Source organism: Calonectris borealis, chromosome 5 (assembly GCF_964195595.1).
Source record: "Calonectris borealis chromosome 5, bCalBor7.hap1.2, whole genome shotgun sequence".
In the NCBI taxonomy this organism is placed as follows: Eukaryota; Metazoa; Chordata; class Aves; order Procellariiformes; family Procellariidae; genus Calonectris; species Calonectris borealis.
The window spans coordinates 13,123,282-13,142,459 of record NC_134316.1 but is presented as its reverse complement, the minus strand read 5'-3'; the positions used below and the strand labels follow the sequence as shown (position 1 = coordinate 13,142,459).

The following is a 19,178-nucleotide window of genomic DNA, read 5'->3' as shown; positions in this document are numbered from 1 at the left end:
CTGTCTCCCCATTCTCTGAAAATTTCAGTGTGTTTTTTAGTGTGCAGAAGGTGCAAGACCTGTTTGGTTTTAGTTGTTGACTTTTAGGATCAATGAATTCAAGGGGAGTTTTGCCCTTTGAAGAAAAAGTTTGATACAGCTTGACTGCCTAGAAGGTGCTGGGGAGCGAGGTAGATAAAGGGTGGTGAAAATTTGCTATGCTGATAGCAAAGACTCATTGCGTTCATATTGTTTGGTTCTACCTGTTGAGTTAAGTTTCAGGTTATTGGACACGAGGCCAACTTCAAAGCAGGTAAAATTGTTTAATTACATTAAAGTCCATGAGGACAGGAGAAGCTTTGAATTGATATTCAGTGAAAATTTACCAACTCTTAGACCCCTTCAGTGATTTAGTAAATGGTTCTTTGAGGCGCCATAGTGTGCCTGGTGTCAGAATACATCGATAGTGGGGATCTTTATGCAGTGAATATGCAGCTTTTTCCTCCAATGGGGCTTATTTTCTTTAGATTGAAAGAATCCTGGGTGTTCGTTTGCAAGCTGGACTGAGGGCCTGGACCCAAGTTCTTCTTGGACAAGCAGATGACAAAGCAGAAGTTGACATGGATACAGATGCTCCTCAAGTGAGCCATAAGCCTGGTGGAGAACCCAAGATCAAAGTAAGTTTTGTTGTGGGGTTTTTTGGTTTTTTTCCTCATTGTCAATTACTTAATGCAAGAATTATATCTGAGGCTTATATGGGAGTTAAATATTTCTTCTGCATCTGGTTTTGGAGGAATACTTCCCTCTCCCATTTAAGTGCAAATTGGTTTCTCAGAAGTGTGTGCTACTTGAAGTCCAAATTTCTTGTGTACGTGTAGTATCTGCCAGAAAAACTTGTGTGTGTTTACTGTTTCTGCAGAACATTGTACATGAACTAAGAATAACCAACCAGGTGATATACTTGAATCCACCAATTGAAGAGTGTAGATACAAACTTTATCAAGAAATGTTTTCTTGGAAGATGGTAATTCTGTCGCTACCAAGAATTCAAAGTCAGAGATATCAGGTAAGTGTAACGAAGCTGTATCTAAGTCTGAGTAATTATTTTCACTTTGCAATTAATTGTGCTCGATATCTTAGTGTGTTGCTCTAGGACTGAACTGAGTGCCCTAGAAATTCATGTATATCACATGTATATTTGTGATTCTTAGGTTGGAGTGCATTACGAGCTGTCTGAGGAGGAGAAGTTCTATCGTAATGCATTGACAAGGATGCCTGATGGCCCTGCAGCTCTGGAGGAGTCGTACTCTGCTGTCATGGGAATTGTAACTGAAGTGGAGCAGTATGTCAAGGTAGGAGGCTGACACCACGTAGTGCTACAGCTAAAACGAATATGAACTTTTCTCTCAATTTTCCTGGAGGGTGGGGCGACACACGTCTTTTGGAATATACTGGAGAAGTTCTGAACATTGTTTGTGAAATACCTCAATTAGGTTTGGCTGCAGTACCAGTGTCTGTGGGATATGCAGGCTGAAAACATATACAACCGTCTTGGAGAAGACCTGAATAAGTGGCAAGCCCTTTTAGTTCAGATAAGAAAGGCAAGAGGAACATTTGACAATGCAGAAACCAGAAAGGAATTTGGACCTGTTGTCATAGACTATGGCAAAGTAAGAAATTGTAATTATTTTTTGTGATAAATGCATTAAATTTCAGAATGGGTGTATAACAGAAAATAGCAAGGCAAACAAATTACTATTATGTAACTTTATTCAATTGTAGGTACAATCAAAGGTGAACTTGAAGTATGACTCCTGGCACAAGGAAGTGCTCAGCAAATTTGGCCAAATGCTTGGTCAGAATATGACAGAGTTTCATTCACAAATTTCTAAGGTAAGGCAAGTCCAAACTCCAGTTTTTCACTTTCAGATCAACTGTTCTAGACTTCTAAAACACTGATTTGTGCCCCAAACAGTCCCGTCAAGAACTGGAGCAGCATTCAGTAGACACTGCCAGCACATCAGATGCAGTGACGTTCATCACGTACGTGCAGTCCCTGAAACGTAAAATCAAGCAGTTTGAAAAGCAAGTTGAGGTATGTTGTCTTGCTAATGATTCTTACTTCTGGAAGTGTCAGGCTTAGCTCTTAAGGTGCAGCTTCATGATACTCAAGTTCTGTTGAAAACGAACTTCATATCCTGAGGAATCCTGTGAACTCTATAGTGAGCGCTTGTTAAAATGTGTTGAGTATTTAGCCTTGCAACTTAAGTTAGTTTTGTCTTTTTAAAATCACTGTCTCTTGTAGCTTTATCGCAATGGTCAGCGCTTGCTTGAGAAACAAAGGTTCCAGTTTCCGTCCTCTTGGCTGTACATTGACAACATTGAAGGAGAATGGGGTGCCTTTAATGACATCATGCGTAGAAAGGATTCTGCCATTCAACAACAAGTAGCAAACTTGCAGATGAAGATAGTTCAAGAGGATCGTGCAGTGGAGAGCCGAACAACTGACTTGCTAACAGACTGGGAGAAAACAAAGCCTGTCACAGTAAGTATGATAATACTCATTCAGAAAATGAGGTAGATTCTCTGCATTCAATAAGAAGTAGGCAGTTTATTTTTACTTTTTTTGCAGTTTTTCATTTTAGGTGATGGTAAAAATCTTTTTGAGGGTTCTATAATAACTTGCCAATGTGTTGATTTTTTTTTTTTTTTGGGGGGGTGGCAGAGAGAAATTTACCCTTAAAACGTAGGCCTCTGTTAGACGCAAAAAGCAAGACAACTTCAGTTACTAACAAAGCTTTGGCTGAAACAAGGGGTATGTCAGAGGCGTGTAGGAGGATTCAGAAGCAAGCTGCTTTTTTGCTTGCCGCCCCCCGCAAGTGATACTTAGTGAAGCCAAAAACTGCAGATAAAAGTGGGATGAGACTTACTCTGGATTAGTGTGTAGCCTTGTTGTCAGCAAACTGGAAATGGAAAAATAATGAGACAGACCAACATTTAGTATTTAGTCCTTGCTTTTAACTTAGCTTCAGCTTGATTGTAGGGTTTTTGGATTAATGTATCCCATGCAAACTTTAGGGAAACCTGCGTCCAGAAGAGGCTCTTCAAGCTCTTACCATTTACGAAGGAAAATTCGGTAGGCTGAAGGATGACCGTGAGAAGTGTGCGAAGGCCAAGGAAGCTCTGGAACTGACAGATACAGGACTACTCAGTGGCAGCGAAGAGCGCGTCCAGGTACAACCTGCTCTCGCAACTTCTTGTCAGTTTCAGATAAAAATGTTTCAGTTCCATCTTTCTCTCCCTTAAGAGAGTGACTTGTAGCCTGCGATGTACTAGTGTCAAGACACAGTCTCCACACACATTCAGTTCTAGCCTTAAGAGATTGTCTGTGATCTCTTCCTTGACTGTCTTATTCTCGTGAAGCTGTTACGTGACCTGAGATGCAAAAATCTCAAGGGTCACTTGCTATTGCAGTTCTGTTGAATTGGCAAGCTATCTGAAGGTTTTTGACATGTTAAAAGTATTCTGTTTAACTCCTCCACCCTAATGACTTTGAAGAAATTAGGAATAATTGCTGATGTTTGATACATTCTTTACTATAGGTAGCCCTTGAAGAGTTGCAGGATCTCAAAGGAGTCTGGTCTGAACTCTCTAAGGTCTGGGAACAGATTGATCAAATGAAAGAACAACCCTGGGTTTCAGTACAGCCTCGCAAGGTACTTCACTGCTGTATACATAAACAATGTAACTACCGCAAGTATATGCAAATTAAGAATTAGACTTCTTGAGATAGGTGTGCTCAATTGTCATGTTTCAGATCGTTTTCAGTGATTAGGTTCCCTTTTCAGTATCTCGTGAGTGTATTTCTTCTCATGCTATGCTAAAAAAAAAAATCACAGGGTTTGTCACAACTTAAGTATTTGTAGGGGACTTATGTAATTCCAGTAGTTTTGCAATTGAGATTTGACTGACTGCATCTACAGAGAAGAAACTGTGCTGTTTTTAAATAGGCTGTTGGAACTCAATAGGGAAACTTCATTATATGGTTGGATGAGCAGCATCAGTTTTAGTTCAGTGCTCAGGAGGTACAGAGCCATAAATTGCCTGTGACAATACTATTTCATAAATCTTAATCAGACCAATAAAATTACATTCCCAGCTACAGAGTAACTACATCTTAGGCAAATCCATATAACACAGAAAGAGCTGTGCTGTAGATAATACCTCATTAGAGAGAGGTTTCTGTAAAAATATATAGACAACTGTAAACTCGTACAACTACGTGCACAGCACTGGCAGAGAATGATTTCATTGCTTTTATGTTATTGGCAGCTTCGACAAAACTTAGATGGTCTGCTGAACCAACTGAAAAACTTCCCTGCCCGCTTGCGACAGTATGCCTCCTATGAGTATGTTCAGAGACTTCTGAAGGGCTACATGAAGGTAAGTTACACTCATTTCTAAAATGCATGTGTTTTATAATTCAAGTTCAAGGATGTAACTTGCTTTCTTGTCTTCTGTAGATAAACATGTTAGTTATTGAACTGAAATCTGAGGCACTTAAAGATCGTCACTGGAAACAGCTGATGAAGAGGCTTCACGTTAACTGGGTTGTCTCAGAATTGACCCTGGGTCAGATCTGGGATGTCGATTTACAGAGAAATGAAGCAATCGTCAAAGATGTACTGCTCGTGGCTCAGGGAGAGATGGCTTTGGAAGAGTTCTTGAAACAGGCTAGTATCAGCTCTTCTATGTACACACGTAATAGCTAATCAAAGCCTTGCTGTCGGCTGATACTTGTGTAGTAAACTTGTCAATCTAAGCTGTTGATACAAGTGCTGAGACTCCACGGAACACGGTTTTGGGGAACAGCTTAAAGCTATGTAAACTTCCTCTGATGAAACTTGCATTATTTGGGAAAAGCAGTCCTTGATAATGGCTGCAAAGACCACACCTTGTTTAAGTTTTACCTAACTGCATCATGTTCTCAGTGTTTTTAACAAAAGCTTGAGCATAAACCCAGAATCCTTGGGTAAAAACAGTAAAATCTGATTACTGTAATACATTTCTACTTTGTAACTATGTTGGAGCAGAAATGATTGATGTTATATCTTAAACATTTTTTTTTCTTCAGATAAGAGAAGTGTGGAACACTTATGAACTGGACTTGGTCAATTACCAGAACAAATGTCGTTTGATTCGTGGATGGGATGACCTTTTCAACAAAGTAAAAGAGCACATTAACAGCGTGTCCGCTATGAAGCTATCTCCATACTACAAGGTAAAATGGAGAACAAAGCTAAAGAATCTTCATTTAATCCTGCCTTACTCTCTTGTTTAGTTTATATATTTGTCAGCAGGGACTATATTCACTATTTAAGTTGACAGACAATTAATTGCATATGCGTACTTTGTGACTCTCAAAACAACTGTTTCCACTAATAATTATTAGCAGTCAATCGCCTGATACTATTAAAATGAATATTAAAGCAGCATTTAACATTTAGGTGTTTGAGGAAGATGCCCTTAGCTGGGAAGATAAGCTGAACCGTATCATGGCACTCTTTGACGTCTGGATAGATGTCCAAAGGCGATGGGTCTACCTGGAGGGTATCTTCACTGGTAGTGCAGACATCAAGCACTTGCTGCCTGTGGAGACCCAGCGGTTCCAGAGGTAACTTTTTAATTGCTTTGTTCTTTCCTTGCATCCCTTGGGGCACCATGTGGACAGGCCTGCAACTTCATGACTTCAGTGTAGCACTCTCTTAAGTTGAAATACTAACTGTATTCTTACCTGGTCCAGCTGCTTACAGCCCTGCTGTAGACATAAGTTCATCAAGCAAACAAATACGGTTGCAAGAGGTGCATGTAGACAACTATGACGGAAAAAGATTTATAATAAACAGGCTGTATGTACAATTTTTAGAAGATGATTGGGATTCAGGTGCTTTTTCTGGCTAGTTCCAGTCAGCTACCTCAAGGATTTTTCTGGCACTGTAGCTGCAACAAGCAGGCTGATTTCTGTTGCTGCAGCCTTTAGTCTCACCCTTCAAATGTCATTTTCTTCCTCTGCTTTAAGTTGCTCTGGTCGTCCTTATTAATTCCACACACTTCCAGTCAGATCAAAGAATCAGATTTATGCATCTCTTCAGGAAATGAAGAAAAGTAGACCTTCAGCAGTGGAATTGATAGATTGAACATTGCAGAGAAGTTAGATTTTGTGGTTGTGGACTTGAGGTAGATGAAGAGCTATTTGGGGAATTTTGCCTTGTGTTCCCTAGGGCAGCTGCAACAATTAGAGAGGCAGTGGTCGTTTAGAGACAAATAACTTTGGTGTTCTGCAGGCCTGAGGTTACGAGTTTGCACTAATGTAGTGTTATTTTACTTGCAGCATCAGCACTGAATTTTTGGCACTCATGAAAAAGGTGTCCAAATCTCCACTTGTGATGGATGTTCTTAACATTCAAGGTGTGCAGAGGTCATTAGAGAGACTGGCAGACTTGCTTGGGAAGATACAGAAGGCACTGGGAGAATACTTGGAAAGGGAGAGGTCCTCTTTCCCTCGGTAAGAAGTTGACTTTAGTTGGCTTTGAAGTAATTTGATGTTTCTGTGCAGGAATTGGTGTGCTGCTCTGTAAAGCCTCTGCCAATTTTTATGTGTTGCATATATATAAGATGTTGCAACCATTTAACTCTGTGTTGTCTAAATACGGAATTCAGTTATAACTACTTCTTGGGAGGTGGAATTAAAACCTCCCTTACTTGCTCATCTGTGGCTCGTTGTAGGATTCAGATATTGCTTAAGGAACCATTGCAGCTGATTTCTGTAAACTTAGAGGTTCTATTTTGAACTGCTTAATTCTGGCATTTGACCAAAGGAGGGTGTCTAAACTGTCACAATCCAGTCATTTAAGTCATTGTTTCTGACTTATCTGTAGTCCTCAACTAGTTTGTCACTTAGCATGAGAGAGTAAGGGTGAGGGAGGTACTGAGCGGGAGTTCTCCCTGCCCAATAGACTTAATTCAATCCCAAGCTCTACTGTGGGTATTTCAGGGATGGATAGGTAAAGAAAATGATCCACAGTACGGAGCATGTATACACTTGTATGGTACAGACCACACAAACTGAGACTTAATCTTAGAACCGAAGTATAACTTCTAGCAAATTTACTGTTTGTGCACTCTTGCAGTGTTGGGGAAATGAGTGTCAATTACTCCCATATAGTGGCCATCTATGAAGCATAAATAAATGAAAAGTGATAGTTGGAGTTCTGATATAGATCTTATTTTATGTAATTGTTAGGTTTTATTTTGTTGGTGATGAAGACTTGCTTGAAATCATTGGAAACAGCAAAAATGTTGCTAAGCTGCAGAAACACTTCAAGAAGATGTTTGCTGGCGTTTCTAGCATTATTCTCAATGAAGATAATTCTGTGGTTCTTGGGATATCCTCACGTGAAGGAGAGGAGGTACAGCTGCAGTGTTTCTTTTTAAATAAAATTCTGAAAATAAGTGAACATGGGCTGACTTAAACCTAATTCTTGCAGGTGCTGTTCAAAACACCTGTCTCCATCACAGAACATCCCAAGATCAATGAGTGGCTCACTCTTGTTGAGAAAGAAATGAGGGTGACCCTTGCTAAATTGCTTGCAGAATCTGTTACTGAAGTAGAAATCTTTGGAAAAGCAACTTCAATTGATCCAGCAGTCTACATCTCTTGGATTGACAAATACCAGGTATCAATATGGAATACTTAAGCATACTGCAGCTTGGTTACTTCAGTGAGGAAAACTATCTGATGAGGATTTTTGTTACACAGGCTCAGCTTGTTGTCCTGTCAGCCCAGATTGCATGGTCTGAGAATGTCGAGTCAGCCCTCAATGGTATGGGTGGAGTTGGAGACAACAGTCCTCTCCACTCTGTGCTAGCTAACGTTGAGGTCACACTCAATGTCTTGGCAGACTCTGTGCTGATGGAGCAGCCGCCTCTTCGCAGAAGGAAACTGGAGCACTTGGTAAGTAAAAACCTCCTTTCCTCTTCTGGGTTCGCAGGTAAGGATTTTTAAAAGTTTAATGAAAAGATTGGTTAGTCTAAGACTTACTTTTCCTCTAGGAAAGTTTCATGCAATTTAAGCAACTGCATCAAGCCCTGATCCTGTAGGTGGTGGTAGTTTTTTCACTCTAGTCAGCTTAATGCATGATAGCATATTATAGATTAGCTTACTGAATTGATCTTCAAACTAGCCCTTCCAAATACGGAAATTACTGATTTCTTCATTCAAAAGTAAAATATCTCATTAAGCTACTTCTTATTGTAATTATTATATGCTTTTGTTTGTAGATAAGGATTGCAGGGGGGAAGTTAAAGTCATCCTGAGTTATTTCTGTAGATTTTTAGAGGGAAATAGCTGGTCTGTTTTAGGAGTACCTGTCGTCTTAGTTTCTGGCAAGTAAAATATCTAATTCAGTAGTGTAATGGATTAACAGACTAACTGGACCGGAGTGCTTTTCTGAAAGCTAAGGAAGTCCTTAACAAGAGCAGTCAAAATTGTTAGTTTTGTCTTTGTAGCAACAGATTTTAAGGCAGAGATTGTTGGTAGATTGTGATTTCTAAGTGATGATGGCAATTTACTATGTGAATCTGAAAAGCTGTAGGATTCCTGGCTTTATTAGCAATGGCTTGTATTGCTGTGGTCTAAGGAGTTACTTCATTCTCCAGATCACCGAGTTGGTGCACCAGAGAGATGTTACAAGATCACTTATCAAAAACAAGATCGACAACTCCAAATCCTTTGAGTGGCTCAGCCAAATGCGGTTCTACTTTGACCCAAAGCAGACGGATGTGTTGCAGCAGCTCTCCATTCAGATGGCAAATGCCAAATTCAACTATGGTTTTGAGTACCTTGGTGTTCAGGATAAGCTGGTACAGACTCCTCTTACTGACCGCTGTTACCTGACAATGACACAAGCCCTGGAGGCAAGACTTGGAGGATCACCATTTGGTAAGTTTGTACTGAAGTACAATAAAAACTCGAGACAAGTATATAAACTCTTATCCTATCTAATATATAGTTTTAATGTAAACATGCAGAACACTTATAACTAAGATCTTGAAGAACAAAACAACCTTTTGGGGGAAGTTGTAACAGTTTTAGGTTTCAGTGAATCTTCTTGTCAGGGACCATCAGAATCAGCATGCTGGCAGATTACATGAGTAGGCAGTGGTACTTCAGATGATAAACACTAAAACATGTCTGTACCACTTCAAAAATAGGTCCTGCTGGTACTGGTAAAACGGAATCTGTTAAGGCTCTTGGACATCAGCTTGGCCGCTTTGTCTTGGTCTTCAACTGTGATGAAACATTTGACTTCCAGGTAAGCTGTGTGGTTAAAAAAATGTAGTCTTTGCTAACAAGCAATATGAATCTCTTCAGAACTCTGAAATAGCTAGCAGGGTTTGTCTTCAAGGTGATTATCTATAAGTCTTAACTGAGCCAATATCTGTGGATCATGCTCTGTACAAAAGATGCCTAAAGCAAAAGTGGGGTAGAACATTGCTGGGGGAGGGGTTCTGTTTTCTTTGAATGGGTAGTTCTATAGCACCAAATGGAGGAAAAGGAAGAGGAAGTACAGGGCGGGGGCTTAAGACTGGCTTTAGGAAAGTAACTTAAACTGGTTAGTTTGCATTGATAGTGCTGGCTTAATGGGGAATAGATGAGAGTGTGAGACTGCCAAAATAGCTGTAGTATTACCAAATTACCCTTTGCAACATAACTGGAGTTTGCCTCAGCATGTGAAAGATTCTTCAAAACTAAGACAATTTACCCAGATACTTCAAAATTAATGACATCTTCAAATTGAAAACCAGATGAAATGCCTCTGTAAACTGTAACACAGTAAACATCACAAAATAAAAACCTCGGTCAGGTATATATATATAAAACAATATAAAACATGGGCAAGGAATCATGATACTTCTGCCAGGTTGCCCATCTGTGGGGTTTTTTTTGTGTACAGCTGTATTTTGATTAGACCAAGGGTCCATTTAGTCAGCTTTTGGCCTGTAGTGGTGACTGTAAGAAAATACCTAGGGAGCAGCAAGATCACAGATAGTGTGTGATACTCCTTCCTGGCCCCCAGTCCCCTTCCTACTTCTGACAGTTGTGAGGATCAGGAGGTCCCAAGCTGAAATGGGTTACTCTATTCATGCTCCAGTGAACCTTTCTCCAGGTATTTATTTCTCCCCTTAAATCCGCATGCACACTTGCTTCTATAGCATTCTCTACCAAAGAGTTCCACTGCATTACTATGCACTTTATGAAGGAGTACCTTCTTTTGTCTTTTTTAATGATTCCTTAGTTCTTGTAGTGGAAAAGACAGTGAACAGTTGATTCCTATTCATCCTAAACCAGTGGCTTTTAGACCTCCATCGTATTTCCTCATGTTGCTTTTTGCGGAATCCTACCTTAAAGGTTGTTCTTTAGGTGGAAGCCTTATCACACTCTGGCCATTCAATTTGCTCCTTTGAAATGTTTTGTAATTCTAGTATCCTCCTTGCGATAAAGGACTAGAACTGCACCTGGTATTAATGGTATCAGCAAACAAAACATTATGCAGTGGACTCATCTTGACTGTTTTGTGAATACGCTGCAGTACAGTATGTAGTAATAGGAAGCTATGGTGATCTTCAATGATTCTGTGAAACAGTGAACATTTGAAACTCAGTTAGAACCCTTTTATAACTCTTACAGTACTACAAAGATGGTAACCTACATATAAATACAGCTCCTTCCTGCCTTGGATGCACTGTGTAAAGTGCTCTTCTCTGCTCCCTTTGCCTATGCATAGGCAAGAATGATGATGCAACTTCAGTGAATTTTCCCCTCTGTGTGCAGGCAATGGGACGCATCTTTGTGGGACTTTGCCAAGTGGGTGCATGGGGCTGCTTTGATGAGTTCAACAGACTGGAGGAGCGTATGCTGTCTGCCGTTTCACAGCAAGTTCAGTGCATCCAGGAAGCCTTGCGAGAGCATTCCAACCCCAACTATGACAAGAGTACGTAATTGTTCGTTCCTAGTAGTGTTGTACAGCATCTCTAATGTCTTTCATGCTGTTCTGTTGCTCAGTTACTTTTCTCTCAAACAATCTAAGGATGAAGCCACTTTCTATGAAAACTTAAAAACTTGAAGTAACTTTCAGCTGGTAGAAATTTGTATTTGAGTATTTGAGTTGCAGTACGAGAGGACCTGCTGTCTGTTACTGTAGGAAGCTAAAATAGAATGAAGTATGACTTGTGTTCTCAGAGTGATTGATCACTGACTCAAGTGTAACTAAATGCACTCTCTTTTCAGCTGCAACACCTATTACTTGTGAGCTGCTGAACAAACAAGTCAAAGTGAGCCCTGACATGGCTATCTTCATCACGATGAATCCTGGCTATGCAGGCAGATCAAATCTGCCTGACAATTTGAAGAAGTTGTTCCGTAGCTTGGCAATGACAAAACCAGACCGTCAGTTGATTGCCCAGGTCATGTTGTACTCCCAAGGTTTCCGTACAGCTGAAGTGCTTGCCAATAAGATAGTACCATTCTTCAAGTGAGTAACAAGTTTGGCTCCAATCAGTGAAAACAGAGCTTATTGTTCAAAGCTATAATATTCTTTGCAACTCACCACGCACGTTGTGCAGCCATCATTTCAAGCAATCATTTTAAGTAAACAATGACGTTTACTGAGTGTTGTGTTGAGAATCACATTGTATTTTGTCTCTTTTGCTTCTTAGGCTTTGTGATGAACAGCTGTCCTCCCAAAGTCACTATGATTTTGGCTTGAGAGCACTGAAGAGTGTGCTGGTTAGTGCAGGTAATGTGAAGAGGGAGAGGATTCAGAAGATAAAGCGGGAGAAAGAAGAGCGTGGTGAAGTTGTTGATGAGGGAGAAATCGCTGAGAACTTACCAGAACAAGAGGTAATGTGTGTGTGAACTCTTTATTTCTGTGATAAAGTACAAGATGCACACTAAACAAAGCAAATAACCCTGCAGTGTTTACCATTTAGTGTTAAGCCGTGCAAGCAAAGTAATGTTAGTTACAAAAGGTGGTAATTTGATAGCTTAGAAGCACCAAGTTAAACATGTCTTAGGAGTCCCTGAATCATAGTGGAAGACTTGTTCTTATTGCTGCTCAGTTCCTCAGCAGTTAATACCAAAAGCATAGTGAAGAGGCATAAGAAACTACAGTTGTATAAACTGAAAATCAATAGGAATTCATTGTGTAGTTTCGAGTTGAAACCGCATCTGGTTTCAAATGGTTATTTTTACCAAGACCACCCTGGTCTGGTGCTTCATCTATTTAGTGACGTATTCCTTGTCAAACACATTTGGTAAAGCGAACTTAACAAAAAATCTTAACCAAAACATGACTCTCTCTGCAGATCCTGATCCAAAGTGTATGTGAAACTATGGTACCAAAACTGGTTGCAGAAGACATTCCATTGCTGTTCAGTCTCCTTTCTGATGTATTCCCTGGAGTACAGTATCATCGTGGGGAGATGACAGCCTTGCGAGAGGAGCTTAAGAAAGTGTGTCAGGAAATGTACCTTACCTATGGTGATGGAGAAGAAGTCGGTGGCATGTGGGTTGAAAAGGTAAAGTATAAAACTGAAAATGCGGAATTGAAGTTTATGTATAAGACTAAACTTCCTTTTTGATTACGAAAGGTGGAAAGCTTTTTCCTTTTTCTTGTCTTAAGCGAGCAATACATAAAAGCTTAGATTGACTACTGAGGTTAAGACTTAATTGGTACGTCATTTCTTCTGTCACAGGTTCTTCAGCTGTATCAGATTACACAGATAAATCATGGATTGATGATGGTTGGTCCCTCTGGAAGTGGAAAGAGCATGGCTTGGAGAGTACTTCTGAAAGCCCTCGAAAGGCTGGAGGGTGTGGAAGGTGTTGCTCATATTATAGATCCAAAAGCAATCAGCAAAGATCACCTCTATGGTACTTTGGATCCAAACACCAGAGAATGGACAGATGGCTTGTTTACACATGTCCTGAGAAAGTGAGTCTTTAATAGCACAAATGAAAAATGGCCAGTACATTTGTGCCATGGGTAATCTGGCCTTACTGAGTCTTGTTCTCTACTGCAATAAATATTTCCTTTAATACAGAATCATAGACAATGTGAGAGGTGAACTACAAAAACGTCAGTGGATTATCTTTGATGGTGATGTAGACCCTGAATGGGTTGAGAACTTGAACTCTGTTTTGGATGACAACAAACTACTGACTCTGCCAAACGGAGAACGTCTCAGCCTTCCACCAAATGTAATGTTACTTTTTTCACATGACGTTTATGTGCTGTCCTTTAAACTTGTTGCTTTTACCTTAATCTGTACTAGTGCTGTCCCTCATTCTCATCACAAGCAGAGTAATACTGATTTGAGGTAGTGGTTTGCTGGAGTTAGGCGTTTATGTGGAAACAAACATTTCATATTATACTTACTCTAACCCTGTAAGACAAACTTTATGGATTATATAAAAGTCTAGGGTAACAGTCAATAATGATGAAATTACCTTAGGATAGTTTAATGCTGCTGTTGATTATTCAGAGGCTAAATACAGATTAACTTATTTTAAAAGGTCTCTGTTTTTTGGGGGGGAGCTTTTTTGTTTGTTTTGCATTTGTTTGGTTTTTGTTTTTACTTCAAACTCTTGTTTTAAATTTCTACTCTTTAGGTGCGTATCATGTTTGAGGTACAGGATCTGAAATATGCCACTTTGGCTACTGTGTCAAGGTGTGGCATGGTCTGGTTCAGTGAGGATGTTCTCAGTACAGACATGATATTCAATAACTTCCTGGCCAGACTAAGAAGCATTCCTCTGGATGAAGGTGAGGAAGAAGCTCAGCGAAGGCGAAAGGGCAAAGAAGATGAAGGAGAAGAAGCAGCATCCCCAATGTTGCAGGTATAACTTAGATCACATTATGGGATAATATAGTAAGAACGCTTGTATCACAGTAGTATGGTGTACTTAGAATTTATGACAGCCTGTCATAGAAAAGCTGACTTCCTCTTTACATCTTTTTTTTTTTAAAAAAAAAAAAAAGAATATTAAAGTATGAAGCATTTCAAACCTTAAATGAAATTATTTCCTGCTGCCTGGTAATCAAATAAGAAGCAAGTGCTTTGAGCAGTGTTTGTCTCCCCCAACAGATTCAGAGAGATGCTGCAACAATAATGCAGCCATATTTCACATCTAACGGCCTGGTAACTAAAGCACTTGAACATGCTTTCAAGTTGGAGCATATTATGGATCTCACCCGCTTGCGCTGTCTTGGTTCTCTGTTCTCCATGTTGCATCAAGCTTGCCGCAACGTAGCCCAGTACAATGCCAATCATCCAGACTTTCCAATGCAAATAGATCAACTAGAGCGTTACATCCAGGTAAATACAATATGCTACTAAGTGACTGCTGTGTTTGATGTGTCAGTATAGCAGCTAGATTTGATTTATTGTTCATTAAGTTTTGTTCCATTACTCTAAAACCAATAGCTGCTTTTGCCGTTTCTTGCAGAGGTACCTGGTCTATGCCATACTCTGGTCTCTTTCTGGAGACAGTCGTTTGAAAATGAGAGCAGAGCTGGGAGAATACATTAGGAGAATCACCACTGTGCCACTGCCAACTGCACCCAACATACCTATAATTGACTATGAGGTAAATCTTTCTTATGCTAGAAGTGTTGCTCTTTGGTGTTCTTAGAAGCTTGCTTTAGATTTTGGAGATTAAACTGGAAAATAAAACTCTAGACTATCTTAAATTTTAAAGTTTCACAGTTCAGTGAACAAGCTGCCTGTTTAAATAAACACATCAAATTTGCTGCTACAAACTGTTCTATGGTTTAAAAAAAAACACATTCTCTTTTAACTAAGGCGAGCATATTCCTGTTCTAAATTGTCTGATCATGCTTTTGTGCTCCTAGGTGTCCATTACAGGTGAATGGGTGCCATGGCAATCCAAGGTTCCTCAAATTGAAGTTGAGACTCACAAAGTTGCAGCTCCTGATGTAGTAGTACCAACCCTAGATACCGTTCGCCATGAAGCATTGCTGTATACTTGGCTGGCGGAACACAAACCTTTAGTACTGTGTGGCCCACCAGGTTCTGGAAAGACCATGACCCTCTTCAGTGCTCTCAGAGCTCTGCCTGACATGGAGGTACACAAGAGTGTGTGTGTGTGCGTGCGCATGCGTATGTGTGAGTTAGAGCAGTACCAAGTCTCTAATCTCCTTTAAAAATTAAAGCAGTCTTGATTTAGCATGGAAATGATTTGCTAGCCAGAATTCAGTGATACCTCCACCTCAGTCAGTCATGTGTACGTAGCAAAAAATAAAAATTATGTTGAGCAGAATCTAAATTTATGTCTCAAGATCCTTAACCTAAAAGCTACTTCCTTCCTTTGCCAGTTCAATAATGCAGGAGCATTCCACCATTTAGTATTTAAAGACCTGTGGTAATGTTTAAGCATAGCTCTCATCCTTCAGCGTATTCAGGTGGAGTAACAGTTACATGAAGCCGTGATGGGCAAGGTTGGGCAGGAGGCGTTGCTGCATGGTAAATGGAGAACCTGCAGTGGGAAGCAAACAGTGTACAGTCAGAACACATGCAGTAACCTGAAATATAGATGGTATATGTACTTCCACTGTGGAAAGCCAAACGTAGCGGTTTTCAAGACTCTTGATATGCTCTCTTTCAAGCCTTAGTGTATTTTAACTATTTCTTCTCACTATTCTCTTTTTAAGGTGGTTGGACTCAACTTTTCTAGTGCTACCACTCCAGAACTGCTCTTGAAAACTTTTGATCACTATTGCGAGTACAGGCGTACACCTAATGGAGTGGTGCTGGCTCCTGTGCAGTTAGGAAAGTGGCTGGTGCTGTTCTGTGATGAAATCAATTTGCCAGATATGGATAAGTATGGCACACAGAGAGTCATATCCTTCATTAGACAGGTTTGTTTTTCTTTGTAATCAACTATATCATAATAGTTATTTTCAGGGAAATACCAGTGGAACGTTGTTTTATTTTACTTTTTCCCACTCCCCCCCCCCAGATGGTGGAACATGGAGGATTCTATCGTACATCAGACCAGACATGGGTGAAACTGGAGAGAATTCAGTTTGTTGGTGCATGTAATCCACCTACTGATCCTGGAAGAAAACCTCTCTCACATAGGTAATGTATGTAGTAAACTCTAGATACAGATACAGAATAGGGGTCAAAACTGAAGCATTGACTATGTAATCTGTCCTTAATATACTTGTTTAACACGAGCTGTGCTGAAGTTGTGTTCCTTGCTTTTGAACTAACTGCTAGTTGGTTCTTACCCTGACAGCCAACCAGTGGACTCGTCGTTACGCTTCTTGAGTAACCTGTCTAAAATGCTGTAGCTACTTCAGAATACTTTTTGGTCCGAGTCACTAAGGAGCAATCAAACCAACTGCAGTTACTGCTGATAATTTTGAATCAAGCAGTTATTTAATTTTGGCAAAAGATAATGGAAATAGTACAGACTGTAATTTGACCTTCTGGGCTATGTAATATGCTAATATTTCAGATTTTTACGCCATGTTCCTGTGGTTTATGTGGACTATCCTGGACCAGCTTCGCTTACTCAGATATATGGAACATTCAATCGTGCAATGCTAAGGCTGATCCCATCACTTCGCACATATGCAGAACCTCTCACTGCTGCTATGGTAGAATTCTACACAATGTCTCAGGTAAGTTTTTGAATACAACTGCAAATTCTAATTAGAAGTCTTCCTTTTATGCTGAATCACTTAACATGCATTTTTTGCCTTTGATATGGTTAATACGTGTGCAAGAACTCAACTAATTACTTAAGTTCTGGTGAAAGCCACTAGTAAAGTAATATCATGCAACACAAGACCTGTAAAAATATGGCGCACCTTTGGGATGAAGTAACTAATTATATTTTAATTTTTAGGAGAGATTCACTCAAGACACACAGCCACACTACATCTATTCACCTCGTGAAATGACTCGATGGGTGAGAGGTATATTTGAAGCGTTAAGACCACTAGAAACCTTACCAGTTGAAGGCCTTATCAGGATTTGGGCCCATGAAGCTTTACGTCTCTTCCAAGACAGGTAAAATAAACATGAGATGGGGGGCAAAAAAAGAAAAGGGTGCAAAATGAACTTTCCCCACTCCTTGACAACTTTCATTAGAAGACCAAACTGAAGTGTGGTTCATGTTAAATAGCTGGAATGCAAATGAGAATATTTCCCTTTGCTTTAACTTAACGCTATTGGGAGTCGTATCTATGCAAAGCAGAAATGTACTTGAGTGGTAGCACTGCCATGTGATGTGACTATATCCTCCCGTTACAGAGGATTTGTAGTCACTGACTTTTTTCTTTATCCAGACTTGTAGAAGATGAGGAGAGACGCTGGACTGATGAGAACATTGATATGGTTGCTCTGAAGCACTTCCCCAATATTGACAAAGAAAAAGCTATGAGCAGACCTATCTTATACAGCAACTGGCTGTCGAAGGTAAAATTAAATAAATAAGTAAAATTAAATAGTTTGGGAGCAATTAAGTGATGCTGCTTTTATGACTATATTAACATGATAGTCAGCGCCCATCATTTTGTTAAACTAATCTCTAATAAGTTCTTACTGTGATTATGTCTACCGCAAAGTTAATAGCTGTTATGCCAGGGATACTATTGTAAGATCTACCACAGTAGATAAAGGCAGTATTAAATAATATTTCTTGAGAACAGGATAACACTCCCAGAAAGTTGCTGAGTTTTACTGCTTATGGAATCTCTTGGATAAGGCAGTGACCCTTGAACAATGTTGATATTGTAAATTTTATGGTGGACTGTTTCTTGTAATCTGAAGTGATCCAGCTGAGCAATCTGTAGAAATCCTACTGGGTCAAGGCGAAAGTCCATCTAGCCTGCTAGCCATCTCTATGACCAATAGCAAACGCCTAGGAAAGGCTGTTTAAAGTAAATTGGGGGAGTGAGGAGGGAGTAAGTCTGTCATGCTACTTCCTAGTCTCTTCGGTGACTGGCAGCACAGGCTCAACCTATCATAGATAACAGTAGATAACAGTGTTTAAACCCCATGCTGCTATCTGTGGCACTCTAAGATGTGGACATGTTCCTGTGCAAGTTAAATGAGTACAGCATTCTTAAGCTTTTGTAGGGGATTGCTAGTTTAAGTATTCTAATAGTTCTGCTTTCATCTACTCATAAATTGATCCCTAAGCAGAATTCCCTTAATCTTAAATTCCACGCTGTATTGACTGATTCTTTTAGGATTATATTCCAGTGGACCAAGAAGAATTGAGAGACTATGTGAAAGCTAGGCTTAAAGTCTTTTATGAAGAAGAACTTGATGTACCACTTGTTCTGTTCAATGAAGTCTTGGATCATGTGTTAAGAATTGACCGGTAAGTGGAGACTTCAGTTGCTGCTCATATAAATAGCATTTAGCGACTTGTTCTGAAATAGAGTAACCTGAGTACAGACTAAGTAAGAATGGAGCATGATCCCACTGTTGTCCATAGATTATTTATTTCTAGCCTCCAGGTAGCAGGATCCTAGCTGGAAAGATGTGTCAGTTCTGGTAGTAACTTGAAGTGTAGATGCTCAAGGAAAAGTTTCAGTAAGCTGATAACACTTGATCAAAACATACTTGCTTACGTACTTTTTCAGAATCTTCCGTCAGCCGCAGGGCCACTTGCTGCTTATTGGAGTCAGTGGAGCAGGGAAAACAACTCTGTCAAGATTTGTTGCCTGGATGAACGGTTTGAGCGTCTACCAAATTAAGGTTGGCATGCTAGTTTCATTTAACTGTTAGTCAAAACTTGCACTTCCTAAATATTGACTGTAAAAATTCCCTTTAAAAGCTAAAACAGATGTTAATAACTAATATTAAATCTTACTAGGTTCACAGAAAATATACAGGTGAAGATTTTGATGAAGACCTTAGGACAGTATTGAGACGTTCTGGCTGTAAAAATGAAAAAATAGCTTTTATAATGGATGAGTCAAATGTATTGGATTCTGGATTCCTGGAGAGAATGAACACTCTCCTAGCCAATGGAGAGGTAAGAAGATTTTAAGTAAATACTTTAAGCACCTTTTTACAACTATAAGCTGCAACAA

At 39.7% G+C, this 19,178-nt stretch overlaps 1 protein-coding gene across 2 annotated transcripts in view; it reads left to right on the top strand.

Moving 5' to 3' along the window:
- The window catches only part of DYNC1H1 (dynein cytoplasmic 1 heavy chain 1), a 46,265-nt gene that overhangs the window by 8,500 nt on the left and 18,587 nt on the right, over positions 1-19,178 (top strand). Inside the window, exons 10-46 of one of the 2 annotated variants that reach the window (XM_075151071.1) lie at positions 507-656; positions 899-1,045; positions 1,191-1,331; positions 1,473-1,649; positions 1,762-1,872; positions 1,955-2,074; positions 2,285-2,524; positions 3,058-3,213; positions 3,582-3,695; positions 4,312-4,422; positions 4,503-4,712; positions 5,114-5,260; positions 5,487-5,653; positions 6,371-6,544; positions 7,283-7,448; positions 7,527-7,715; positions 7,799-7,993; positions 8,698-8,980; positions 9,253-9,353; positions 10,874-11,033; positions 11,330-11,573; positions 11,758-11,941; positions 12,406-12,618; positions 12,796-13,034; positions 13,144-13,300; positions 13,712-13,939; positions 14,188-14,418; positions 14,549-14,689; positions 14,955-15,188; positions 15,774-15,980; positions 16,082-16,203; positions 16,586-16,751; positions 16,979-17,142; positions 17,421-17,550; positions 18,327-18,460; positions 18,726-18,840; positions 18,959-19,120. In XM_075151071.1, coding sequence (XP_075007172.1) covers positions 507-656; positions 899-1,045; positions 1,191-1,331; positions 1,473-1,649; positions 1,762-1,872; positions 1,955-2,074; positions 2,285-2,524; positions 3,058-3,213; positions 3,582-3,695; positions 4,312-4,422; positions 4,503-4,712; positions 5,114-5,260; positions 5,487-5,653; positions 6,371-6,544; positions 7,283-7,448; positions 7,527-7,715; positions 7,799-7,993; positions 8,698-8,980; positions 9,253-9,353; positions 10,874-11,033; positions 11,330-11,573; positions 11,758-11,941; positions 12,406-12,618; positions 12,796-13,034; positions 13,144-13,300; positions 13,712-13,939; positions 14,188-14,418; positions 14,549-14,689; positions 14,955-15,188; positions 15,774-15,980; positions 16,082-16,203; positions 16,586-16,751; positions 16,979-17,142; positions 17,421-17,550; positions 18,327-18,460; positions 18,726-18,840; positions 18,959-19,120 — 6,330 coding nt within the window. The remainder of the gene's footprint in view (positions 1-506; positions 657-898; positions 1,046-1,190; positions 1,332-1,472; positions 1,650-1,761; positions 1,873-1,954; positions 2,075-2,284; positions 2,525-3,057; positions 3,214-3,581; positions 3,696-4,311; positions 4,423-4,502; positions 4,713-5,113; positions 5,261-5,486; positions 5,654-6,370; positions 6,545-7,282; positions 7,449-7,526; positions 7,716-7,798; positions 7,994-8,697; positions 8,981-9,252; positions 9,354-10,873; positions 11,034-11,329; positions 11,574-11,757; positions 11,942-12,405; positions 12,619-12,795; positions 13,035-13,143; positions 13,301-13,711; positions 13,940-14,187; positions 14,419-14,548; positions 14,690-14,954; positions 15,189-15,773; positions 15,981-16,081; positions 16,204-16,585; positions 16,752-16,978; positions 17,143-17,420; positions 17,551-18,326; positions 18,461-18,725; positions 18,841-18,958; positions 19,121-19,178) is intronic. The other variant, XM_075151072.1, reaches the window with a different exon arrangement.